The following is a 26,152-nucleotide window of genomic DNA, read 5'->3' on the forward strand; positions in this document are numbered from 1 at the left end:
AATAGTAGATCGAGTGGTTGAGAAATTATGTAAAGTAATGGTAGATAGAGTGATTGAGGTGAGTTATTAAATGAAATGTCTAACTTGTATTGATTAGGCACCTCAAACACAACATGTTTAAGTCCTATTGATCAAACATATATTAAAAATAATTATACATCTTATTAATTTTAGAGAAACAACTAATATAAATATATTTATTTTTTTCAATGAAATTATAAATATATTTAAAAAAAATTCCAACTCGTCAATGAAATATTCTCATGATTACACTCCTTACGCGACCACTAATAAATTTACTTTTCAGTATAAGGCTGACCAAGGACGAAGCAAGGCCACAACTACATATTTTAGTTTTGACTAGATGAAGCGGCCAGGTTGGAAGATTCGAACTCCAAATCCCAAATTCTGGTAAAACCCGAGAATCAAGAGATAACGGAAGGATGTAAAAATAGAAAAACTTAAATACAACAATGTTGGAATCGGGCGACAAGATGCAGTATAAAGCTGGCGTATAACGCCCGAGAGCGTTTAATAATATATTTTATCTCGATCAGCCCCTTTCCTGGCAAACTGTGCACCTCTGGCCTTTACGGCGCACAAATCGACAAAGGATGCAGCAATTTACAAACCAGGTATGCAGTTCTGAACTGTCGATCTGTGAATGCGAAAGCATGTGTTAGGCCGTTTGGCTTCGTCCATGCCAGAATTTGCTGCTATCTTTTTGAAAGTGGCGAAATGGACAAATTTTGTTTATTTTTAGCTTCTTGTTTTAAAGAACGATGCAGAGGGTGTGAAGATTTTGGATGCGTTTGTGCGAATTGAAACATGAGAGAAGTTTTGTTCAATTTGAGACTGCATTTGTCGAAATTGATTTAAAACTTTTTTCAGAAGCAAATTGATTTAAAACTTGTGACTGAAGAGTCGGAACTTGTGAAAAGAGGCAAAATTGGATTTTATTTTGTCAAAATTGACGTTCAGGAGGTACTATACATCTAAATAGAAACAAAGTCTGTAGAGAAAACGATAAATTAGATAGGACATAGCATTCTGAAGCATTTTTATGTTAATCTTGGCTAGACGACGCGGCCTGTGCAGGCGAAGGCAAGAAAATTGAAGGAGCCAAAAGATTTTTAAAGAAATGCTAGTAAGAGATTGCAGAGATAGGGTTTGTTATAGTTATCTCTGTTTACGAAGGAGAGCCAATGAACTATGATTGCAGGAATTCACTCAAGCAGTTTAATTGCAATACCACGGGGATGGCCGTACATACTTATCAATGGCGACGGCGTGTGAAGCGAAAGCTGGAAGGTGATTTGGAACAGATAGAAGCTTCGACACTTGCAGAGGCGGAGACGGACATCGGGAATGAGTTGAATGCATTGAGAGAGGCCCTTCGGAGCCAACATCAGGCGATAGAACAACTGCAGAGTGAGCTAGAGGAAGAGAGAAATGCTTCGGCATCTGCAGCAGACGAAACGTTAGCTATGATTTTGCGTCTCCAGAAAGAAAAGGCTGAGGCGCAGATGGAAGCCTCTCAATTCAAAAGGTTTGCTGAGCAAAAACTTGCACATGATCAACAGGAATTGTTGTCCTTAGAAAATTTGCTCTATAGAAAAGATCAGGCGATTAAAGCGCTGGAGTTTGAGCTTCTATCTTTTAAGCATAGGATGTTGAGCCTTGGTTTTGACGAATTTGAGGATGGGAATATTAGGTCTCCTGAAAGGTCTGGGTTGAATGACAGAGAGGGCTGTTTCTCTACATCTGAATATTCTAACAGGAGGATACATTCTAATACGGAGACAGTAGATAGCTTGGATTTCTGGGATGGACAGACAAGAGACTTTGTTCACAGTGATGCCAAGGAAGCAAAGAGTGGAAGGATATGTCTGGATAAATGGAGTGATGCTGCAAGTTCTTCGCGGCCACAACACGCCCAGGGAGATGCATTCTTTTCGGAAATTTTGCCGGGACATGGCTTCGATTGTGGTCCTTCCAATCTGCTGTTTTCAGACGACTGTTCTTGTTTGAATGAAGCAAAATACCTTAATTTGAATGGAAGGCATGGTTGCAATAAATTTGATGTTGACGAGGCAGAGAACATAGCAGTAGATGCCATTGAAAAGTCCCTAGCAGACGATAACCTAACTCTATGGGAATGTGTTGAGAAGTTGTTCCAGAGGGTGCAGCAGCTAGAGAAAGGGACACACAACGATCAGTTGGATATTGAATGGGTTGCAACAAGGAAGGTGCTTCAAAGAAATCTAACAGCCTATTCAGCTAGTTTGAGAGATGGGTCGAATAAATCTTTTCGAAGGCTTTCCAGCAAGGGAGAAGCTGATGAAGAAAGTTCAGATGGGAGTGATGGATTATCAGTTCCCAATGTCAACAGCTCATCTTTAGGAGAAAATGTTACTGAGTGTGAGAATGAAAGAGACAGAAAGTCTGGTATGAGTGATCTGTTTGAAGAACGAGATTCATCTTCCCAGAGACATGGCTCACACAATTTGACAAAGAAGGTGCTAGAAACCAAACCAGTGCCCAGTTCTGAGGAAGGATCGAAGTCCTGTCAGAGGCTCTCTGCAGAGGATGAAGTGGTGTCTGACAGTCTGATGGTCAAAGAGATTGTAGAAGAAACTGACAAATTGGACATGGTAGGCATGTTGACTCCAAAGGGGTCAATCTCCATAAATGCTTCTTTTACTCAACCTATGGATGATGAAAACAACATAAAATCTAGCAGAAGTGATGTTTCTGACCAAGAAAACATAACTACAAGGTCAATAAGATGCAACTCTCCGAAAGGGAATGGGGCATATAATACTGTCGTCAGCAAGGAAGTAATGTCTGTACATTTTGATGGCGACATATATACAGCAGGGCATGTTGTTGACAGTCATCCTGTGGAATTGAAGCCTGAGACTGAATATGATTCTGTCCAAGCTGAAGTTAAACAACTTATTCATAGAATACAGTCATTGGAAGAGGAGAGGGACTCTATGAGACAGGCAATTCAGTATTTGAAAAGACAAAATTCTCGTTTAACACAGTTGAACAAGATGGTGCCAGAGGGTTATGAAGGACAGACACCAGATAAAATCGACAATGTTACAAGACGGCTGCCTCCACCGGAAGGCTCGTCATTTTTTTCTATAATAAAGGTATCTTTGTTTTTTCTTCTAATGTTAATATAATTCTGTTTTCAGTAAGCTAAATTCTTTTAGCTTCTCTTTCTCTTTCCTGATTAATGTTTGTTCTTTCAATATCTTTCAACGCACAAAAGTATATAGTTATTCTATTCTATTTGTTGGCATGTATTTTCCAATTATGTTATGCTTTCTTTGTTTTGGAAAACTTACATGCATGGCCCAGTAAAATATTGGTTTGTACTGTGGTGCAAGCCTATCCACTCTGCTATAAGAATATATACACAAATCTCAACATTAGGTTCACCGTTCAATACACTCATTAGGATGATGGCTGTTGTTGCGGCTCTAGTTTTTGTTGAATTTTACATCTGCAGGAGAGAGATAAACACAAGCATGCACCCATATATCAAAGACCTGATCTAAAGTGGAAACCCATAGCCGGGAAAACCACACAAAGATATATACATTACCCTTGGCTAATCCAGTGAACACCAGTCACTTGAGGCTCTTTACAATTGAGACAATATGCCAGTTAAATAGGCTTCCTTCACGTGATTATCATGTGCCACCATAAACCACTTACAGTAAACTGACCCTTGATTGAAGTAAGGTTAACCTAAGAATCCCACTTTTAAGTTTATCTGAGAATCTGGGATTGTTATAATAGCCCCCTTACTTGTATCACCTAAAGTCAAGTCTCAACCTTAATAGATGAATCCTTGAATCAAGGTCTTCACATGCAATATTTTCACGTCATTCCACCTGGCCTCGGTGTGCTTCTGCTAACGCTTGCTTCAACCACTGGAATTTCGTCACCGTTGTGTGGGAAGTTCTCCAGCAAAGACTTTCTCATTTTCAGTCTGTAGGATGGACTGCACAACAACAACTGCAAATTTGCTGCCTCTTTCATTCGTCATTCCAGCCTACTGGGAAACCATCATGCTTTCTGCATCAAATTTTAACCTAATGAATTCCATACCCTTTCTCCACGTCTCCCATTCTCAAACCATTCTCGTGAGAGAGTCTAGGTCTACTTGGGCTTTGATACACTTTCAAATTCACAAGAGAAAATAGCAGAAATAACAAGCAGACATAAAAGCCAAGATTTATGCTGGAAACCCTTTAATCAAGAAAACCAACTTCCAATAGATATATTTATTATTGTTGGCCAATCTGGCCATTCAATGCACTTTACAATGGAGACAATAAGCCACACACATTACAATGGAGACAAGAAACCACGTAAATAGGTGACTGTGTGCTAATACTGTGTGCCACTGTAAACCACCTACAGTAAACCCACCGTTGACTGTGTGAAGATAACTAAACAGTTTTGATGTCAAAGAGAAAAATTGTAGGGCAATTAATTTGATGTATAAGTTCTTATTGTTGTACTTAGGCATCTAGGATAATATATAAAATTAAATGATGAGCAGAAGAAAGTTAGGCAAGAATTTAAGCACCTCTCTTTTAAATGGCAATGCCACTCAGACATGGAATAAGGTAGTCAGCCTAAATTAGGGGGCATGCTAGCCATATTAGTAGTAAGTCAGCATAGAGAAGGTCGCATGACTCTAATACAAAAATGGTATAAAGAATTGAGACTCTCTCCTGATTTGTTCATTGCTTCATTATCATTGATCATTTCCATATATTTTTGCATCATTTTCTAACCTTTGGGCTGAATTAAAGTGATTCTGTATCAAAGATGTTGAAGAATCTAGGGCAGTTAGTTAACTAGATTCTTCTAGGCATGATAACTATTTGTGAGGTGTTTTCAATTTTTCTTCTTATTCCATTCTTCACTTATTATTATTAGAGTGTGTCTTCTTTAGTTCATCAAATAGCTACCAAAACAAAGAGACAGGAACACAAGATGTTGGCTTTCTGCCAGGGTCAAAATCTCTCCCTCTTGGGGAGGAAAACCCGCACAAAATTCTTCTTATAGAGATTCCAATTGATGAATACCAAGACCTTTGACCCTTGACCTATTGTGCCACTCCAAGCCCAAGCACCAATCCTCTTCTTTGTCACTGCTGAGATCATCATCATGACTGCTCCTTCACCGAGATCACTGCTGCATCATGACTACTCCTTCATTGAGATCATTGCTGCACCGAAGTCTTCATTATAATCTTTCATGACTGTGATGACACCTTGATGTATGATGAGATCCTTTCTCTAAGTTGAGACTGTGATCATCCTTGTTACCAGAACTATGACTGTATTGAAAACTTCACCGAGTATATGATTTTGTTCTTTTCACTGAGATCATCCTTGTCATTGTCATGCTGTGCATACATCTCTGTAATACTTATGCCGAGAGTGTGTACTCCTATATATCATTCATCCGACAACCATAGATACTTTCTCCATCCGAAATACTGTAATAATGTCTCCATCCAAGATTCCTGTAACACTTAACTTAACCCAGATTTCAGAGAGGAATGCGAGATCTTAAGACTGCGATTACTTACTGTAATCTCCACCGAAACTTCAGAGATATCCAAGATTCTGTCTGCCTGCACCCATCTGAGATTTCAGAGACTTGTCTGAGATTCTGTTCTGCACTTTTGCAGATACCCTAGCTGGGTATTTATAGTAGTTCGTTCTCCATAATTAGCTGACGTGTCCATTGAAAAGATGTGTCTATTATTTGAGCCGACTTGTCTTTTATATATATTTGCAGGCTGACATGACTATCTTCTTCATCGTTTAGCTTGCAGACTTCTTCTTGTGCTTATCTTGGAGGATTGTGCTTGTCTTGGAGGGCCTTTTAGACTAGTAAACATTTACACATAGGCTGAAGAAGAGCTCCTTACACATGACTTTGATTCTTTGACTTTCCTAGACCTATGAAGTGAGCAAGAAACTCATTCTTATAATTTACAAAAATAATATTTCTTTTTCTTGACAAGTACAAAGATCAAAATTACATTTGTAAATACCAAACCTAGTTACACTTTTCTTCAACAAAAGAGTAGGATAATCCCGAGGATAAGTGAGACATTATTGTCTAGAGGCAATATTTCATTGTTTTGGGTCATTTATGGTTGAATTTCTCCAATAGAAGGAAATTGTCTTCCATTGCAGCTTTGCAACCTCTTGTATGTCTTAAATTTCAGACATTAGAGAATGGTGACTTACATATTTAAGCATAAAAGGAGAATGCTTCATTTATGAGGTAACCTTATTGATTTTGTCATACATTGATGAATTTTTGCCTCATAAGGAAACTACCCATGATTTTGTTACAGGAAACCTAGTTTATGGGTGAGATCTATACTCGTAGAGAGGGTTGTTGGATAATTCTATGTATTATTAATAGTGTTTAAATATGAAGGGATAGTGATTTGCATATCATGTCAATGCCTTAGGGGCAACTGATTCTAAACATAGAACTTTTAGAAATTACCAAGGTTCTTTACTTGTAACTTGGAATGATCATAACTTTAGCATTTGAAGTTTATAGCATATTGTTTGATACTTAATTTTGGGGTATCTCAAAATATCTACATGTTATCATAGTCAAAATTTAATCTAGGCACCTCTACTGAAATATTGAACCTAATGGTTTGTGTGTGTGCTAAAATGAAAATTCCATTATTCCATTAGCCTACTAGTATATTGTTTATGAAAACATTACGACTTAAAAACTCTCTGACTTAAAAAAACATTGAATTCCATTAGCCTACTAGTATATTTATTGTTTATGAAAACATTACGACTTAAACCATAAAGTTGTTAGAAGTTATGCATTTTAGCACTTTTTATCCTTTTTGGAGGGTAGATGTGAATGATAATGTGGCCACTTTTAATTTCACATATGTGAGCTAAAGCAAAACAACACAATAGATAACCCAATACATTAGCTATTCTGCGCTCACTAGTGCACTTAAACCAAGAGACAAGAAACAATCACACAACACAGATATTTCTGACTGCCAGAAAGTCGATAATAATCATTCCACTAGTTTGATACAGAGAAATAGATCCAAACTCTCACTTAGTTGCCTCTTATTCATGCCATCAGGTATAAATAGCTAACTTTTGTAGTGAGTTATGCTACTTGGGTCCACAGGTTGACCCCCAAGCTAGTGTACTACAAATTACATTATTTTACATTACTTTTCATTACATGTCAGAGTACAAGCAAGATACTAGCGTGTTTAGCATGATACAATAAAAAATATACTAAAAAACAGGGATATGTGGGGTTTCTCACTCAAGTTATCAATCTGGGCTCAACTGTACCCATTATTTTCCAAAATAATGCACCAAGCACTTTAAATCTTTATCATTATTCTAATGTTAATAAAGAGTATCATTAAGGCAAGGATCTTCAATATCTATTTCATCAATTGAGCTATTCTCATCCTCGCTTGTAACTTCCTTTGTAGATTCCTCAAATTCCAGGGGCTGCCACCTCTTATCTTTTCCACAGTGCTGAAAATGTTCTTTAAAAGAGAGTTCTTGAGGATACTTTCCAACATAACTTTACCATAAATTTTTTAAATTAGATATTCATCAATGAGAACTAATGAACTTATTACCTGATGCATGTTCACAACTGAAATCTGGAATACAATGAACACAAAAGCGAAAAACCACGATCAAACAAGTACAAGAAACTTGAAGATTTATGATTGCGCAATGTTTCACTCTATTATTGACATATCTATATTTAGAGTACTCGAGAACTGAAATTGATATGTACATGCAAAAGTGACATACAAAGCTTCTATCTTTGCGCTTGTAAATAAAGCTCATCCAAAGAAGGAATACTTGGATGAGAAGAAAGATAAAAAGTTTTTATATATCCACTTCCCATCTATTGAATTATGGATAATTTTGACTTTGATTATGAAGTCTCATCATTTCCTTCCTTGTGAGAAATTTTTATTTTCCCGATTTCTGTTGATGGTATACCCTTTCCAATGAAAGATGTAATACTCTGTAGGTGTGTAGTTGGGTTTACAGTATGATCTTGTGTGTTTGCTGATAGTAGCATTGGAAGAACATCTTCTGAATGTTTTGTGCTTAAAAAGGGCAAAATACTATGAGGTCTAAAGGAGTTTGAACTTTGAAGTGGAAAGATGTTGAATGTCCTCCTTGCTGTATAACAGATCTTAAAGTAGTTAGTTGAAGCACTTGTGTAGAAGATATTTTGTTCAGTCATTTGGGTTGAGGTGAACCTTGAATAGGAGAAACTGCACAGATAATGCTGGGCATTGATGGTTGTAACTTTATTAGCTCTGACATGTGTGGGAGCAAGAAGTTGAGCGAATCCTTGTCAAGAGCAAGATAAGATTGCTTGTTGTATGAAGTCCTGCTTCCTGCTTAAGTGTGTAATACTCAATTTCTAGAGATTCCCATGAAGTGTCTGGAAAACTTCTAAGGGAGTAGAAGACTATGAGAGAAATCTTGAATGGCTGGAAGGAGAGATGTTGATTAAAGTTGAGATAATAAAAGCGGATGGTGCAGAGATGACTTTTGATTGAGTCCACAACATTGAAGGCTCATTGTCCAGTGGTGAAATAGTATGCTGTGTCTCAACTACCTATTGGGCTTGGCAAATTATCAATCAACTGTGTTTTTGAGAGACTGCAGGCATGAAAATAGGTCATAGTTGAGGTTGTCTTTACTAATGAGATTCCTCATGTTTTCTTTGATTTGTAATGTTGTTACTCTCTATAGGAGTATGTTGATTAGGGACAGATTCTGTTGACATAGGATGTTGATTATGATTGGGTGTAAAATGTGTTGTAGTTATGGGCACAAGGGTCAAATGTATGATGCCTTTTGCCTCAAAATCTAGCAGGTTTTGTGAGAGACCTCAAAAGACAAGGGTTGGACTAAGATACAACAATAGGGTGGAGGCCACTATCACCTCAACACTCGACCTTCTGCTCTTTAGTGGAATTTCACCATAAGGGAGGCTTCTCAATATAAGCCACCTAACAGATATTCTCAGGCAATAGCTCAAAGGTGACAGTTTTAATAGGCTCGGTTAGGGTACTTAGACTAAGAACAAAGTTTAATCCAATGTATTAAGGAATAGCGTACCCTTTAAGGAACCTACAAGGAAGGCCTATAGCCTAGGATTTGGATGATATGCTCCACAAGTGGCGCACTTAGGCATATAAGACCAATAAAAGGCTTGTAAGAAAGATATGATCAACAAAAATGGAGCCACAAGCCTTCAACAAGCCCTAAGTTGAAGCCTTGATGCTAGATTAAGGTTCCCTAGGGTAGAATTGCCTAGGGTTTGTGACATCAGCCCTAGGGAGGCTATTCCAACCATGCAAAATACATGATTTAGGTGCTACAAGGTTTAATTAACAAGAGCAACCTCGAAACAAATCAACACTTCAACCATAGTTGAATTTGGTCCTATGCCCTAGCCCTAGCCCTAGTCCTAGCGGCTTGCCTTGAAGGGCTGAAATTGGTTAAGAGAGAGGAAAGAATGAATTTTTATTAGTTTTGACCATCTATGTGGAAGCAAGTGCTTGCAAACTACTTGGGTAATGGAGTCTAAAGGAAAATTACTATGGAAATATCAAACCCTTGAAAGGAGTAAGGGGAGAAACCCTAAGTTTCCACTTTTAAAACCTTAGCTATATTTCTATACGGAGATAGAAGCAAGAGAAAAGCTCTCTAGGAGGTTCTCAAGGGATGTTCAATATTCTTAATTAAGCATGCAACATTTCACCAAAATTTTCATACAAAATATGCATTTAGACAAGGAATATAGGAACCCTAGCAAGGAAATTGCATACCATAACCACAAAAAATATATTAAATAATAAAAGTACTCACAAGATACCAATGAACAATCCTTCATTATCCCAAATTGACATCTGCCTAAAAGACTAGCCTCCAATAGCAAAATATCCACAAAGATAACATCTCCACAAGAGTAGCAAGATACAAGAGCTAGGCGGAAATCTTCTAAGAGGGCGAAATAGTCTACCAGTAATGATGAAATAGTGAGGTGACCTTTTATTTATATGAGGATTACCTCACCTAAATTTATCGAAGAATCCCCTAAAACAAGTTTGATAATGAGTAAACATAAGTAAACCTTGGATTACATGCCAACCTACCAACTCAACATGAAATTATGCCGAAATAGACCCACACGTGTGAGCCATAAGCCTCTAAGATGATGTCATGCCATTTTTGGGCTCAAAAACTATGTGATGAAGAAGAGAAAGTTGAAGATGTCTCCAAGCATCATAATCATCCATCATTTGAGGAGTAGTTCTTAAATCCAACCTTAAAGTAGCTCAAAAGGTCCTAAATCAAGCTTGGGTGCCCCCCATGTCATCTCCATGGGTCTCCAGGGGTCAACGCAGAGCCTCTTTTCTCCACCATTAGGGCTCCATTAGGTGCAACAAGCCCTCCCTAGTTATCTCATGGAAGACCATCCTGATTCCTCATAGGGGCTCTGAAACATGGCCTTCCCATTAGGCAGTGTTAAGGACAACTTGGGGTCATGTTGGGTCCAATGGTGCAATCATCAAGAATCCTCTATGTTAGGCGAAAGAAGATCAATGTCCTGGGTCTTGGGGGAACTTCGGATTGTGCGTCAACTGCTCAATTCATCATATATTGCCTAATGCTCTGCTGTAAGTGGGAAATGCTGCATCTACTAAGTCATCCACCTCTTTATAGGGCTTAGGCACTTGTGGGGTGGGTGCCCTCAAGGCCTGTGCTGTTGTGACCACTTGGCTAGACCAACTTAAACTCAAGTGAAAGCAACTATTCATTAGAGACTAAGATCATATAAGCATCTAAGTGGACCAAACTTGTATGTTAAGGGCATATAAGATCATATAAGCATCTAAGTGGACCAAACTTGTATGTTAAGGGCATTTTAATATTTGAAACTGGGATCACCTTCCAATATCTAACTAGACCAAGTATTGTAAAGGTGTTTCCTACCTTGGTAGGGGTGGCTAATAGTCAACCCTATTAAGTGCTTCCAGCCCCCAAGGGGAGGTGGCATTTCCAAGGTTAACCCTTCAATCAATAGGTGTTGCTATAAATAAGTGACAATGGAGGGGAAAGGCTTCATGGCCAAGTCCCATGGTCAAAGGGACCGCTAATGGAGGCATGAGTTACCTTAATCAACTTGCTTTTTTCACCCCTCTAGTGTGCCTTTTACTTCTTCATAATTATGCTTTTATTTCAGGTGCATAGCTCAAGGGTTAGAGCTTGCTCTTTATGATATAGCATTCAATTTTACCCCTTAAGATGAGACAATTTATCACTCATTAGGTTTGGGACATGCAAGGGTTCCTTTTGATGAAATGGAGCATCAAGTGCTCAAGAATTGAGTGATGGCTAATGAGGAGGGTAGAGCTCATGCTAGGATTTTGCCCATGCGCTAACTCATGTCTCAACCATCTTTTTCATTTTGATTTTCTTTTCTTTCATTGTAGAGATATTATGCTTTTCTATTCTTTTAGCTGCATGAACCTCCAGGGCATTGTTTTCTCGACCCTACTCAAGGATGTGGATAAGAGGGTGCTAAATACCAATGAACCAATGGCAGGTTAGACTAGAAGAATGGAGATGGTATATAAGGGGTTTATAATGTGACATGGAAAGTGTCAAGTATGGTGTAATGGAGAATGGACATGCTATTTCAATCTAGGTTTGTTAATTTTAGATAACAATGGTATGTTCTATGCTTAGCACAATTTACTTCAATGTTCCTTTAGCAACCCAATAACAAATTCCAATTATTTCTAATTGCAATCAGATAAACCATTAATCACATTGATAGTAAATGCAAATAGAACATAAAATAAATGTAGAAAACAAGAGGACACTGGATTTGGCGGATGCCAGGGAAAAACCCCAATGTGGGGAAAACCCTTTGATCAAAGCTTCTTATTATTATTCAATAGTTCAATAGAGAGAGAGTACAAAAGTCAAATTGATAAGCCCAATTCAAAGTCAAATCAGCCCTGTCAAAATTTTGCAGTCAACTGTAGTCAAACTTCAACCCTAACCAGAAAGTCAACGTTGGTAAAACAATAACAATTCTTCCTTGAAGTAGCTCGGTCTTCCTTGGTCAAACTTGGCCTGATCAAGAGGATAAATTCAGCGCAAAACAACTCGATCAAACTCGGTCAAAGGAGAGAGAAAAATGTTGTAATTTTATGTGGTCAAACAACAGTGAAACCTGAAGTCAACACAAGTCAACCAACCCAAAATTCCTTGATTTTTGTGCCCAACAATGCGGCTTGAGAAAACCAAATCTTTGACCCAAAAACCGAAGTCAAAATCAGTCAAATGCACCTTGGTCAACATTGGCAATCTTGTTCCTGAAGACAAAAATTCAACTTATAATTCAGCCCAGAAACACTGTCCTCCTAGCCGCATGTGTGAGAGAGAAAGAGGCTTCCCAAGAGCTGTACGAACCAATCTAATGAAGAGAGAGGAATGTGTGAGTTATGGATGTCCAAATGAGGTGTGGGGTCTCTTTTATTTATACACTTCGTTGTGGGTGAAGAGACACATCCATTAGGCTTCTTGAGCCTACATTAAGTTGAGGCCGACCTAAACAATTTGCACATGTGTTGTCATAAATTCAAAATCACACTTTTGCTTGTCCGAATGAGATGATCTTTATATCAATCTTGGACCTCTCAAAAAGAGGAATCTAATGTCATCATCATCTCCATCAAATGAGTTGTCCCAAGGTGGAATTTGGCCCTAGTTGCCAATTTTAACTCTCCCTCTCAACTAGGGAGAATTCCACCTGCCAATCCCTCTGTCGTCATTATGCCATACTGTTGTCATGTACCATCTCTGTGATCTCTGCTTTGTTGAACCATGAAGAAATAATGAAGAAGAATTGATTAAGACTCTCCAAAAGTCAGTCCAGAGGTAGAACCTCAAATGATCCTAGATCAAGTTGTTGAACACCATGCATCCTAGTCACAGGGAGTACGACAATACACGATGCGTCCATCAGTAGTGGTATGGCTCCTAACCACTTTTTCCAACTCATTGGCCATATGAGAGGTACTTCCCATGAGTCCCAGACTCCATGGATAGGATGTATGTTGGGGCATCGATAGGAGAAGGTGAACCACTCATCCTATGCATATGTCAACTATAGGGGGAGGTGAAGCACTCACCCTACATACATGTGTCCGAAATCGTAGGGGAAGGTGAACCACTCACCCTACACACATGTCAACCATCATGGGGTGTCATAGGGGAAGGTGAACCACTCACCCTGTACATAGTGCATCACTAGAGGAAAGTGAACCACTCACCCTATGGTCGCTCATAGCTCCAAGAAGTACCCCAAGCCCCTAAGAGCTCCCAGAGCTCAGTGTCCAACGCATGCGGGACCCTCATAGGTGGGTCTTTCCACGACTCCAAGTCTCTCACGGAAGGCTAAGAATTTGACCTTCCCTAAGGGCTTCGTGAGAATGTCTACAACCTTCTCATCCGTCCTATTGTGTTGGAGCCTTATTGCTCCCCGTTGTACCATATCTCGGATAAAGTGGTACCTGATATCAATGTGCTTGGATGTTCAGTTTAGGTATGTTCTATGCTTAGAGCAATTTAATTCAATTTTCACAGTTAGCTCAATAACCTTTCTAGTTTAGCAATCACATCAGCATTAAAGTAAACTGCAGATAGAACATAAACATAAATTACAGAAAACAAGCCAAGACAAGAGGACACAAGATGTGGCGCTAACCAGGGACAAACCCCAATGTGGGGAAACCCTTGATCAATTCTTCTTATATGTTCTTCAATAGTTCAGCAGAGGGAGAGAGAGATAGTACATTTACAACAGAAGTCAACACTTTGACTTATCTAGATAAGAGCATAGATCATCTCTAAGAAGATGATACATGAGATCAGTTGAAGAGATGCTACTTCAACTGAGTCTCCAAGGTGACTCCTTCACCTATCATTGTGTTGCATCTCGTCATCATGTTGCACCTCACCATGCTGCACCATGCTGCACTACTGTCCCAGTGTTTGGCACTGTTGTACCTCGTGCCACTGCTGCACCATGCTATCACCCATGTGCTTGCTGTACCATGCTATCACCCATGTGCTCGCTGTACCATCGCTGCTGTGTGTACTTGGTGCACCATTGCTGTTGTGTACTTGTTGCACCAAGTACTATATTGTTGTCCCAATGTACTTGCAACACTATGCTTGCTGCTATCCATGCTTTACCATGCTTTTGTTGTCCATGCTTCACCATGCTACCGTTGTCCATGCTTCACCATGCTACCGCTGTCCATGCTTCACCATGCTTGCAGCTGTCCCATGTGTCATAATGCTTGCAACTGTCCTATTTGCTTGCTCCACCAAGCTTCATTGCTGTCCCATTGTCATCATGCTTGCAACTGTCCTATTTAGACATGTTATACCTTGCTGTCCATGTATTGATCATGTACAACTATACTGTTGTCCCACTGTAACACCTACAGTGCACATTTCCATGCTGTCACCTACAACACACTTAGATTTCTCCTGCAGATCTTGGCTATGCTTGACAGCAGATTAGGACTTTCGTTTGTTAACGTATAGGAGCTCCTCTTGATTGTAGATTAGGCCTCCTCTCCTAGCTGCGTATAGGTCTCCTCATTTGCTGTGGATCTGGCCTCTCTTTGTTGCAGATTTAGGCCTCCTTTAACTGCAGCCAGACCTCTCCCTTAACGGCTGCTAGAGCTCTCCTTCATCTGCGGCTAAGTCTCCACTTGGATCTGCGGTTAGGGAACATCTAACTCAGTTGTAACCCTACCTTATATCTGCGGTTAGAGCATACTTAAGGCCTCCTTATGACAGTGGATTAGGGCAGCGTATAAGGGCTCCTTTGGACAGCGTATGAGGGCAGGTTAGGGCAGCGAATGGGAGCCTCCTTATTGCTGTTAGGGTATCCCTTTAGTTGCATCTAAGGGCTGTCTCAAACCCTTCTAGAACAACGTATAGATTAGGGCATGATAGGATTGCGTTAGGGTCTGCTGTTAGGCCTCCTTCACTGTGCTAGATCTCCCTTTCCTCCTACATCTAGGGTTTCTTCATTAGGATAGCGTAGAGCCTAGGGCACTCCCTCTAGATAGCGTAGAACCTTTCTCCATTAGGGCAGCATTATCCCTTAGGATCTCCCCTCTCATCGAAACCCAAAGACAAGTAGAGAGGAAGAGATCCCAAGTGAGTGTGTCCAAATGACTTTCAAGGCACCTCTATTTATATTAAAACATTGAGCACATGTGGGGTTTATTTGGTTGCTAGACGACCTTGACAAATTGTCCCATAACACAAATAAATTCATATCTCCATGAATACTTATCGGAATCGGATGATGTTTAGATCAATCCTACACCTCTCGATGATACGGATCCAAGAAAAATATTAGTTGCCATTAATAAGATGACCCACATGGAGTTTGGCCCTAGTTGCCAATTTTAACATTGGAGCAGTCGTGGAACACAGGATTCTCTGAAAGGCGAATCCCACTTTGGTTGTTGCAGAAGATCATGGTGGTATCCAACACGTGCTCAAATAGCTCACTGAAGAGCTTCCTCAACCAAACAACTTCACAATAGGCCATACTAGCAGCAATGTATTCGGCCTCAGCGGTGCTTAAAGCAACTGATTTATGCTTCCTGCTCATCCAAGATATTGAAGCAGACCCTAAAGAGAAGCAACACCCAGACGTGCTCTTACGATCCACCACACTGCCAGCCCAATCAACATCAGTATATCCATGTAGCCTCAAATTCCTGGCAGTGTATCTCAAACCATAGTTGATTGTGCCACAGAGATATCTCAAGAGATTCTTGGCAGCAATCCAATGTATGTGATGAGGCTCGACCATAAATTGACTCAATGTATTCACAACGAAGCATATGTCTGGACGAGAGTTTACCAAGAACATCAGGGCCCCCACAAGTTGTCGATACTCAGAAGGATTTGCCAATGCGGGCCCAACAACACTTCCACATAGCTTCTTGAAGTTGAGTTCCATCGGAGTAGACACAAACTTGCATTCCACCATCCCACATCTCTCGAGTAGCTTCACAATGTATTTTCCTTGAGAAAGGAAAATCTCGCCTGGTTTTTGCTAGACCTCCAAGCCTAGGAAGTAGTGCATCAAACCTAGGTCCTTCATCTCGAATTTGGAAGCCAACTCTCTCTTGCATTGATAAATGAGAGTGTTTGCACCTGTCAGAAAAAGATCATCCACATAAAGGACCAGAATGAGAGGCCTGTCCTTTTCAACCTTGAAGTATAGGTTCAGGTCAACTTCACTCCTTGTAAAACCCAACTTCATAAGATAGCTATCAATCCTCTCATACCAAGCCCTAGGGGCTTGCTTCAACCCATAGAGGGCTTTCTTCAACCTGCATACATGTGTCTTTCAATCTTGAACTTCGAACCCCTCAAGTTGCTCTACATAGACTTCCTCCTTAAGCGAGCCATGCAAGAAATTTGGTGTAGGCTCCATCCTTGAGAGGTAGCAAGAGAAATGATGGATTAGATAGTGGTGTATCGGGCAATCGGTGCAAATATCTCATCATAGTCCACTCCTTCCTTTTGAGAGAAGCCTCGAGCAACGAACTTGGCCTTGAACTTTTTAGCACTCCCATCAGCTCCATGTTTGATTTTGTAAAGCCATTTTGAAGTGACCACTGACTTGTCCTTGGGTCCAGGAACCACATCCTAGACACATTCTTCATGATCGATTCATATTCCTCATTCATTGCATCCTTCCAAACTTGGTGCTTCACAGCTTCTTCGAATGTACATGGCTCAGATTGAACAATGGTACTCATAGCAGCTAAGTACCCTTGGTACTTGTTCGGCTTCTTGCTTTCACGAAATGTCCCCCTTGGTGCAACATGTCTTTCAACATCTTCAAGAGTATCTTTGAGCCACAAAGGTCTTTTCCTTGAGGTAGAGGGCTCACTAGGAGGTGGATCAATGGGATCCATCAGGCCTTCAACATCGGGCATCAAATCATCTGTCGAAGATTCATCCTTCTTTCCTGCATCATCATCATTGTCCTTCCTAGGGATAGGAAGATCTCTGACTTTCCCAAGGGCAAAATCTTCATCGAAGGTGACATCATGACTTATTTCCACTTCTCTTTGACCAGACACATAGATTCTATATGCCTTTGAAGTTTCACTGCAGCTCACAAAAATTCCTTTCTTCCTAGACGCATCTAGCTTGTTTCTTTTCTCTTTCGACACATGAAAATATATGGGACAACCAAAAATTCTAAAATGAGAAACATCAGGTTTCTTACTGGTGAAAACTTCTTTAGGTGTCTTGAAGTCCAATGCTTGATGCGGGCACCTATTTTGAACATATACAATAGTGTTGGCAACTTCTCCCCATAAGAACTTCGGTAGGCCTTGGTCATGAAGCATAACATGAGTAGCTTCTATGATTGTTCGATTCTTCCTTTTGGAAACTCCATTTTGCTCAGGAGTATATGCAGTAGTGGTCTCCCTCTTAATGCCAGCTTCTCTACAATAGTCATTGAATTCATTTGACTCATATTTAGTTCCATTATCGGTCCTCAATATTTTGATCTTCTTCCCTGTTTGATTCTCGACCAAGGCTTTGAAAGAGTGGAACCATTTGAACACTTCGTCCTTCTTCTTCAAGAAATAGATTCATGTTTTGCGAGAGAAGACATCCATAAAACTTTTATAGTACAAGTACCCCCCCAAAGATGTTACAGGCAACATACTTGATAGATTAGAATGAACCAATTGAAGAATATCGGTGGTTTGAATTTCACTTGAAGGGAATGGTTCCCTTGTATGTTTTCCAGCTGCACATCCCAACCAGCTTGTCATACATCTCCTTAGATGTTTCCAAATTAGAAATATGGGCAACCAAAGGCTTGTGAATGGAATCAACAATAATTTTCTTAGCTTTGACCTCACCTTTCTTGTACTTTTGTTTTTGCAGCAACGGGTGGATTTGGAGGAGGCTCCACCACTCTTCCTTTTGACATAGTCCATAACGTCATTCTCTTCCATAGTCAAATCCACAGACATCTTCCATGCATGATAGTCAAATTTGTTCTTAAGATTGTCATCGGATTTGAAGTATGATGTAGTTGTCATTGAAGCTAGCTCAAAATTATTGTCCAACAACTTTCCTTAGTGATTGCTTTTCTCACTCTTGCTTGGGGTTTGTCTTCACCTGTGCTCTGATACTATATTAATTTAGATAACAATGGTATGTTCTATGCTTAGCACAATTTACTTCAATGTTCCTTTAGCAACCTAATAACAATTTCCAATTATTTCCAGTAGCAATCACATAAACCATTAATCACATTGATAGTAAATGCAGATAGAACATAAAATAAATGCAGAAGACAAGCCAAGGCAAGAGAACACCGGATTTGCCGGATGCCAGGGAAAAACCCCAGTGTGGGGGAAACCCTTTGATCAAATCTTCTTATTATTATTCAATAGTTCAACAGAGAGAGAGTACAAAAGTCAAATCGATAAGCCCAATTCAAAGTCAAATCAACCCTGTCAAAATTCTGTAGTCAGCTGCAGTCAAACTTCAGCCCTAACCAGAAAGTCAACACTGGTAAAAACAACAGTTCTTCCTTGAAGCAACTCGGTCTTCCTTGGTCAAACTCGGCCTGATAAGGAGGATAAATTCAACCCAAAACAACTCGGTCAAACTTTGTCAAAGGAGAGAGAAGATTGTTGTAATTTTCTGTGGTCAAACAATAGTCAAACCTGAAGTCAACACAGGTCAACCAGCCCAAAATTCCTTGATTTTTGTGCCCAACAATGTGGCTTGAGAAAATCGAATCTTTGACCCAAAAACCGAAGTCAAACTCAGTCAAATGCACCTTGGTCAACGCTGGTCAAACTTGTTCCCGAAGTCTGAAATTTGGCCTATAATTCTGCCTAGAAAAACTGTCCTCCTAGCCACACGTGTGAGAGAGAAAGAGGCTTCCCAAGAGCTGTACGAACCAATCTGATGAAGAGAGAGAGAAGAATGTGTGAGTGATGGATGTCCAAATGAGGTGTGAGGTCTCTTCTATTTATACACTTCGTTGTGGGTGAAGAGACACATCCATTGGGCTTCTTGAGCCTACATTAAGTTGAGGCCGACCTGAACAATTTGCATGTGTTGTGATAAATTCAAAATCACACTTCTGCTTGTCCAAATGAGATGATATTTATATCAATCTTGGACCTCTCGAAAAGAGGAATCCAATGCAATCATCATCTCCATCAAATGAGCTGTCCCAAGGTGGAATTTGGCCCTAGTTGCCAATTTTAGCAAGTTTTTCCAAGTAGTGCCCCTCCTATAACCCTAACGCCTCAAGGGAGGTCCCACTGGACTAGGGCTAAGGATTAGCCCCCCGGTAAGGTGAGAGAACAAATTTATAGATCTGCCAATCTTCCAGATCACCCCTTTATCCACACTAAATGCCCAAAACAATAAGTATAAGCACCTGATCGCAAAATGATCAAAGTACCTATTGAGTAGCAACCCACCTTCATCTAAGAGGAATGTTGGATGGTGAGAGGTGCATGGTTGACGCAAATGATAGAGGCATATGACATATCGTCGTCAATAATTGAATGAAAGGGGTTGCTAGTTGGCTGTCTAATGTAGGAGAAAAGTTTTCTCCTATAGGGTTTAACACATTTTGGTGGGTAACGTTTGGCTTCAACTTGTGGACATGAGCTCACTGTAGAGCACATGATCCACATGCTCGAATTGTTGGAAAACATGGAGGCTTGTAGATTAGTACTTATTTTCCTTATCATGATAATTACTTGTGATGTTAGTTGGTTCTTTATTACCTTTTTAGTTTTGTTCATCAAACGATTACCAAAACAATGAAGATCACAAAGGCATAGAGTACACAAGATATAGGTTCTAAGCCAGGGCAAAACCTCTCCAACGGGAAAACCCATAAAATGCCTTCTCATCTTCTTTAGAATCTTCTTACAAAAGAGACTTCCAAGACCCAAAGACCAAGACAAGAAACCCTCCAAGCCCCAAGCTAGCCCCCAACAAGATCTTCCTTGAGACAAGTTCAGAACTTCAATACTGCTTCCTTGATGCTGCACCTTCACCCTCTGCAACAAAATTTTGGCCCTACAATTTTGGCCTTTTGCAACTGCTTTAGAATTTCGGCTTCCTACAATTGACAGCTTCACAAACCCTAGCAAGACAAGGAAATATATTCTTTGATAGACTTTGACTTCTACTCCTCTTCTTTGTCCTCCCAACTACTCTTCTTCACCTTCGCTATTGCAAATCGAACTTGCTTGAGATGAGTGACCAAATGAGTCGAGCTTCACTCCTTTATATAGCCTTTCTTGAGGGTCAAATTCCCTCCCTTCAAGTCGACTTGATCTGTTCCTTGTGCCGACTTGGTCTTGGGCTTATCCATGGCTTTTTCTTGACAAAATAAATATTTTCCTTCATTACAATGAGTCCAAATGGGACTATTACACATGACCAATATTATTCTTTATCCTAGAAAGACCTAGAAGACCTAAAAGCATAAAGAACATTCTTTTGATTCAAACTTGAGTATGAAACCCATGTTAGAAAATCAGAATGGGAGGAAGAATTTCTTATGTTGACAATTACTTGTGATATTCTTGTATTCTTATTAGCTTTCTTTAAGTTCTTCTTTTATTTTCTTGTCATCAAGCAATCATCAAATCAAAAGCATGAAGATTAGTGACACCAAAAGTAGGCACTCTGCTAGGGACAAAACCCCTTTGCAGGGGAAAACCCAGTCAAACTCTTCCACTAATAGATTCAAATCAAATTGAGACGAACCAATACCTTTGACTAGACCAAAAGACCTTCCTCACTCCACCAAGTCAGCCTCCCAAGATGATTATGCAAATTCCAGTAGTCTCTTCTCGTCAACCATCGTCAATCCAGTTGCTACACAGAATTTCGGCCCTCCAACTCCTAGAATTTCAGCGTTCCTGCAATTCTGAAATTTTCGACCCTCCTGCAACCCAGAAACTTCACACGTGTGGTAGTATAGAGAGAAAATTCGGCTTCCTTTTGCTTGACAAATGTTTCCTTCTTCTTCGTTGGGATTTCCTCTTCTTAGGTATTTTGCTCTTCTTTTTCTCCTCCTGCAACTGTAGATTGAACTTGCTTGTCTTGTCTTCCAAATGCAGTGGAGTTGTTGCCTTTATATAGTGGTTTCTATCTCCCTTTGAAGCTGACTTGTCCTTAATGAGGCTGACTTGTCTTCTTTGAGGCCGACTTGGTGGAGGAGGTCTATTTGACTCAATTTACATCAAAAATAATTTTCTTTCTTGACAAATAAATCCCAAGAAGGGTCTATTACATGATGACATGGACTAGGACTTATGACATAAACCCTAGAAGCCTACAATGGAGGCTTTCCGTTAAAAATAAAATAATAAAGCATGAAACCCATGCTTAATAAATAATTTTCTTTTATAATAAAATTTCTCTTTCTTTCTTTTGACAAATAAATTACATCATGACTCAAATACAATTATGAAGACCGACACTAGTTACATTCTTCAAAAACCCATACCCCAAAAATAAAATATAATTTATTTTTCTTTCTTTATAAAGAATATACAATGACATGAATACAATTACATCATAATGAAGACCGAACCTAGTTACAATTTTCAACACCCCCTCTTAACTAGAGAGGTATTCATGGTACAAGGAACCTCAATCTTGAAGCATTCTCATAAGAAGAGTCAGATTGATAAGCCATCTTTTGTCAAGCTTCTTTATCATAACCAACACTATCCCTAAAGGCCTTATCTGGACAAACTTATCTTTAATTATGAACATTATGCTGGGAGGATTTACGTGAGCTGCCACACTACCTCTCAAGGCACATACCCTATCTGAATGTCTACAAGGTATGCCCTTTTAGGACTATTCTTATCTTTGATTCCAAAACTTGGATCCTCAAAGAATATCGATCCTCTTCGACTACTCTTATCTTGGATGCCCTACCTCATCCTCAAAGGGCATTGGCCATCAACTTCTTTCCTTGGATTCTCCAATCCATAAGAAGTTCAAATCTAGATGCTTATCCAATCCTCCAGACTCCATTCTTTCTTTATGGCCTTCACTAAGACTTACGACTGTTAGTCCTAGTCTAGTGCCTGACCCATAAAGACAAGAACTATTCGATATCACTCCCTCTCAATCAAGGAAGAGATATCCACCAAACCAAGCTTATCTCTCAAGTACTCAAGCTTCCTATTTGGTAATGCTTTAGTCAGTATGTCTTCTACCTGTTCATCTGTAGGTAGATAGTGCAGCTCCACAACCTTATCTCGTACCAAGCTTCTGATGTAGTGGTACTTGTTGTTTATATGCTTTGTCTTAGCATGAAACATCGAGTCTTCCGTCAATCTTATGCAACTCTGATTATCACAATGTATCCATGTAGGGCTAAGTGGTCCTTCAAACAAGTCTGATAGCAACTTCTTGAGCCAAATTGCTTCCCGACAAACCTTGCTTGCAACAACATATTTAACTTCAGCACCACTCAAAGCAACTGTATCCTGATTTCTACTCATTAATGAGACCAAGGAGGATCCTAGGTTGAAGCATTCACCTGTCGTGCTTCTTCCGTCTGTCTCATTGCCATCCCAATCTAAATTTGTATATCCCATGAGTTGGACTTCATTACCAGTGTACTAGAGGCAGTGATGTATAGTCCCACGTAAATATCTTAGGATATGCTTGGCTATAATCCAATGATCATGTTTTGGCTCCATTTGAAATTGACTTAGGACATTTACTACAAAACAAATGTCTGGTCTTGTGTTTACTAGATACATCAAGGACCCAATCAATTGTCTGTAGCAAGTAGGATCCACTGGACTAGATTTTGAACTCCTCAACTTCTTTAAATTGGTAATCATAGGAGTCATCATAGGCTTGCAATCCATCATGCCATACTTTTGAAGCATCTTGATCACATACTTACCTTGACCAAGATATATCTCTCTTGGCTTCTGCCATACTTCTAGTCCCAAATAATAATGCATAATCCCAAGATCCTTCATATCGAATTTGGTTGCTAACTACTTCTTACATTCCTAAATCCGATGCTCTACACCTATAACTAGTAGATCATCCACATACAAGAGTATGATAACTAGTTCACCCTAGACCACCCTGATATATAGGTTAGGGTTTGCAATACTCTTGGTAAAACCAAGTCTCAATAGGTATGCATCCATTCTTGCATACCAAGCCCTAGGTGCTTGCTTTAAGCCATATAGAGCCTTCTTCAATTTGCAAACATGAGTCTCCCTCTGATTTATTTCAAATCCTTGAGGTTGCTCAATGTAAACCTCCTCATCGATGGTCCCATTCAGGAAATTTGTCTTGACATCCATTTGATGGATGTTCCATCCCATAGTAGTAGCCAATGAAACCAATGATCTTATGGTTGTATACCTAGCTGTGGGAGCAAAGGTTTCTTCATAATCAATTCCTTCTTTCTGTGAGAAGCCTCTTGCTACAAACCTTGCTTTGTATTTGTCTATGCTCCCATCTACAACATGCTTTATCTTGTAAATCCATTTTGAAGTGACTATAGATTTGTCACTTGGCCTAGGGACAATCTCCCAGACATCATTCCTCATTATGAATTGGTATTTGTTCTACATAGCATTCCTCCACTCTTGATGTTTAGCTGCACCTTCATAGGAGGAAGGTTCCGCTTCAATAAGCCTTGTCATGTATGCAACATATCTAGAATACCTCTTTGGTCTTTTACTTTCCCTGGAGGTTCCCTGATGTTGTATGTCGTTCTGCTTCTTGAAGAGTAGTTTTCAACCAAATAGGTCTCTTCCGACTTTTTGGGATAATCATTTGTTGTATGTGTTCACAAGGACCTTCAACATTTTCTTGAGTAGATGTTTGCTCTTGACCATGATTGTCCCTAGAGATATCCTCAAAGATAGGTATCTCTTCTCCATCATAGTCAATTGGAACATCCCGTGATTTCTTGTAAGCTATGCTTTCACCAAAGATGACATCCATGCTTACTTCAATTCGACAATCCTCCTTGATATAGATTCTATATGCTTTTGATGAAGCACTCTATCCCACAAAGATGCCCTTAGACTGGTAGGATCAGGCTTCTTTCTCTTGTCCTTGGGTATATGAATATACATAGGACACCCAAATATTCGAAGACGATCCACACTTGGCTTCTTTCCTGTAAATGCTTCTTTTGGAGTCATGTTGTTAGGGATCCTATGAGGACTTCGATTTTGTAAGTACATAGCTGTCATGCGTGCCTCTCCCCATAGAAATTGAGGGAGATCTTGATCATGTAGCATAGCCCTAACACATTCCTCAATAGTTCTATTCTTCCTTTTTTCCACGCCATTCTGTTCAGGATTATAAGGAACAATGAGCTCCCTCTTAATCCTTGCTTCCTTGCAAAAAGCTATTAATTCTTTGGAGGTATATTATCCACCATTATCGGATCTCAGAGCCTTGATCTTTCTCTTGGTTATGTTTTCCACTTCATTCTTGAACTCCTGAAACTTTTCGAATACCTCATCCTTGTTCTTGAGAAGGTATAACCAAGTCTTCCTTGAGTAATCATCAATGAAGGTTACATAATATTGATGCTCACCAAGAGACTTTATTGCCATAGGTCCACATACACCCGAGTGTATGAAACATAAAATTTCCTTAAATTTGGTGTCACTATTTGCAAATGGTTTCTTTACGTTCTTGCCTAGAGCAAATCCCTTACAGGTCCCATCATGTTCTTCCTTCAATTTGGGGATACCATTGACCATTTGACTTAGAGATGGAAAATTCTTAAAGTGAATGTGTCCATACCTTCTATGCCATAGTTCAGAAGGACTCACATCTAAGTGAACTAGAGCCTGGGCCAGAGGTGTATAGAGTCTATATAATGTCCCCTCACGAATCCAAATTACCCTAGCATCATCAATACTTGAGCCCTTACCCCAAACCAAAACCTTGCCATCAACAAAAGCAATTCTATCACCTTTATCCTCTAGACAAGAAATAAATAGTAAGTTTTTCTTCAAACTTGGAACATATAAAATGTTGTTGAGGTGAATGCTTCCACCTGAATCAAGCTCCAATGATGTAGACCCAATGCCTTTCACTAGATAGCTCTTATTGTCTCCAAGTTAGATAGAATGAGATAAGTTCCCCTTAGATAGGGTTTCGAGTTGACTGCATTCTCCCGTCATATGTTTAGAGGCACCACTGTTAATAACCCATACATTCTCATCCTTGAATGTGTCGGATAAAGTCGAGAACAAACTTCCATCTTCAATAGACAATTCTTGAGATTTCCAAGAACCTTGAAACCTTTCCTTATAACCCTTGCAATAGTGCCAACAAAGATGTGATCTTCAGGCTCCTACTTGCACTTCAGCTCTGATTCCATGTTGGAAAATATGGAGACTTGTAGATTAGAACTTATTTTCCTTATCATGATAATTACTTGTGATGTTGGTTCTTTATTACTTCTTTAGTTCTTTTCATCAAGCAATTACCAAAACAATGAAGATCACAAACAAACAAAGTACACAAGATATAGGCTCCAAGGCAGGGCAAAACCCTTCCAAGGGGAAAACCCAGAAAATGCTTCTCTTCTTCTTTAGAATCTGCTTACAAAAGAGACTTCGAAGACCCAACGACCAAAGCCAACAAACCCTCCAAGCTCTAATTCAGCCCCCAACAAGATCTTCCTTAAGATATCTTCAGAATTTTGATACTGCTTCCTTGATGCTGCAACTTCGGCCCCTGCAACAGAGTTTCGGCCTTTTGCAATTGCTTTAGAATTTTGGCTTCCTGCAACTGGCAACTTCACAAACCCTAGTGTTAGGGTCCTATATTTCATAGGACGAATTGTTTTTACCTGATGATTTATATTTGAAAAATGTAAATAATGTTTCATGTTTGAAATT

General features: G+C 39.5%; 1 protein-coding gene across 1 annotated transcript in view; it reads left to right on the forward strand.

Annotated features, from left to right (window-relative positions):
- The first annotated feature begins 327 nt into the window (after positions 1–327).
- The window catches only part of LOC149231408 (uncharacterized), a 51,244-nt gene continuing 25,419 nt past the window's right edge, over positions 328–26,152 (forward strand). Inside the window, exons 1-2 of the mRNA XM_089381627.1 lie at positions 328–635; positions 1,223–3,161. Of these exons, the coding sequence (XP_089237753.1) occupies positions 1,260–3,161 (1,902 nt within the window). The 5' untranslated portion in view covers positions 328–635; positions 1,223–1,259. The remainder of the gene's footprint in view (positions 636–1,222; positions 3,162–26,152) is intronic.

This window comes from Pinus tabuliformis, chromosome J (assembly GCF_031772625.1).
Source record: "Pinus tabuliformis cultivar Carrire ecotype Pingquan chromosome J, CPIR1, whole genome shotgun sequence".
In the NCBI taxonomy this organism is placed as follows: domain Eukaryota; kingdom Viridiplantae; phylum Streptophyta; class Pinopsida; order Pinales; family Pinaceae; genus Pinus; species Pinus tabuliformis.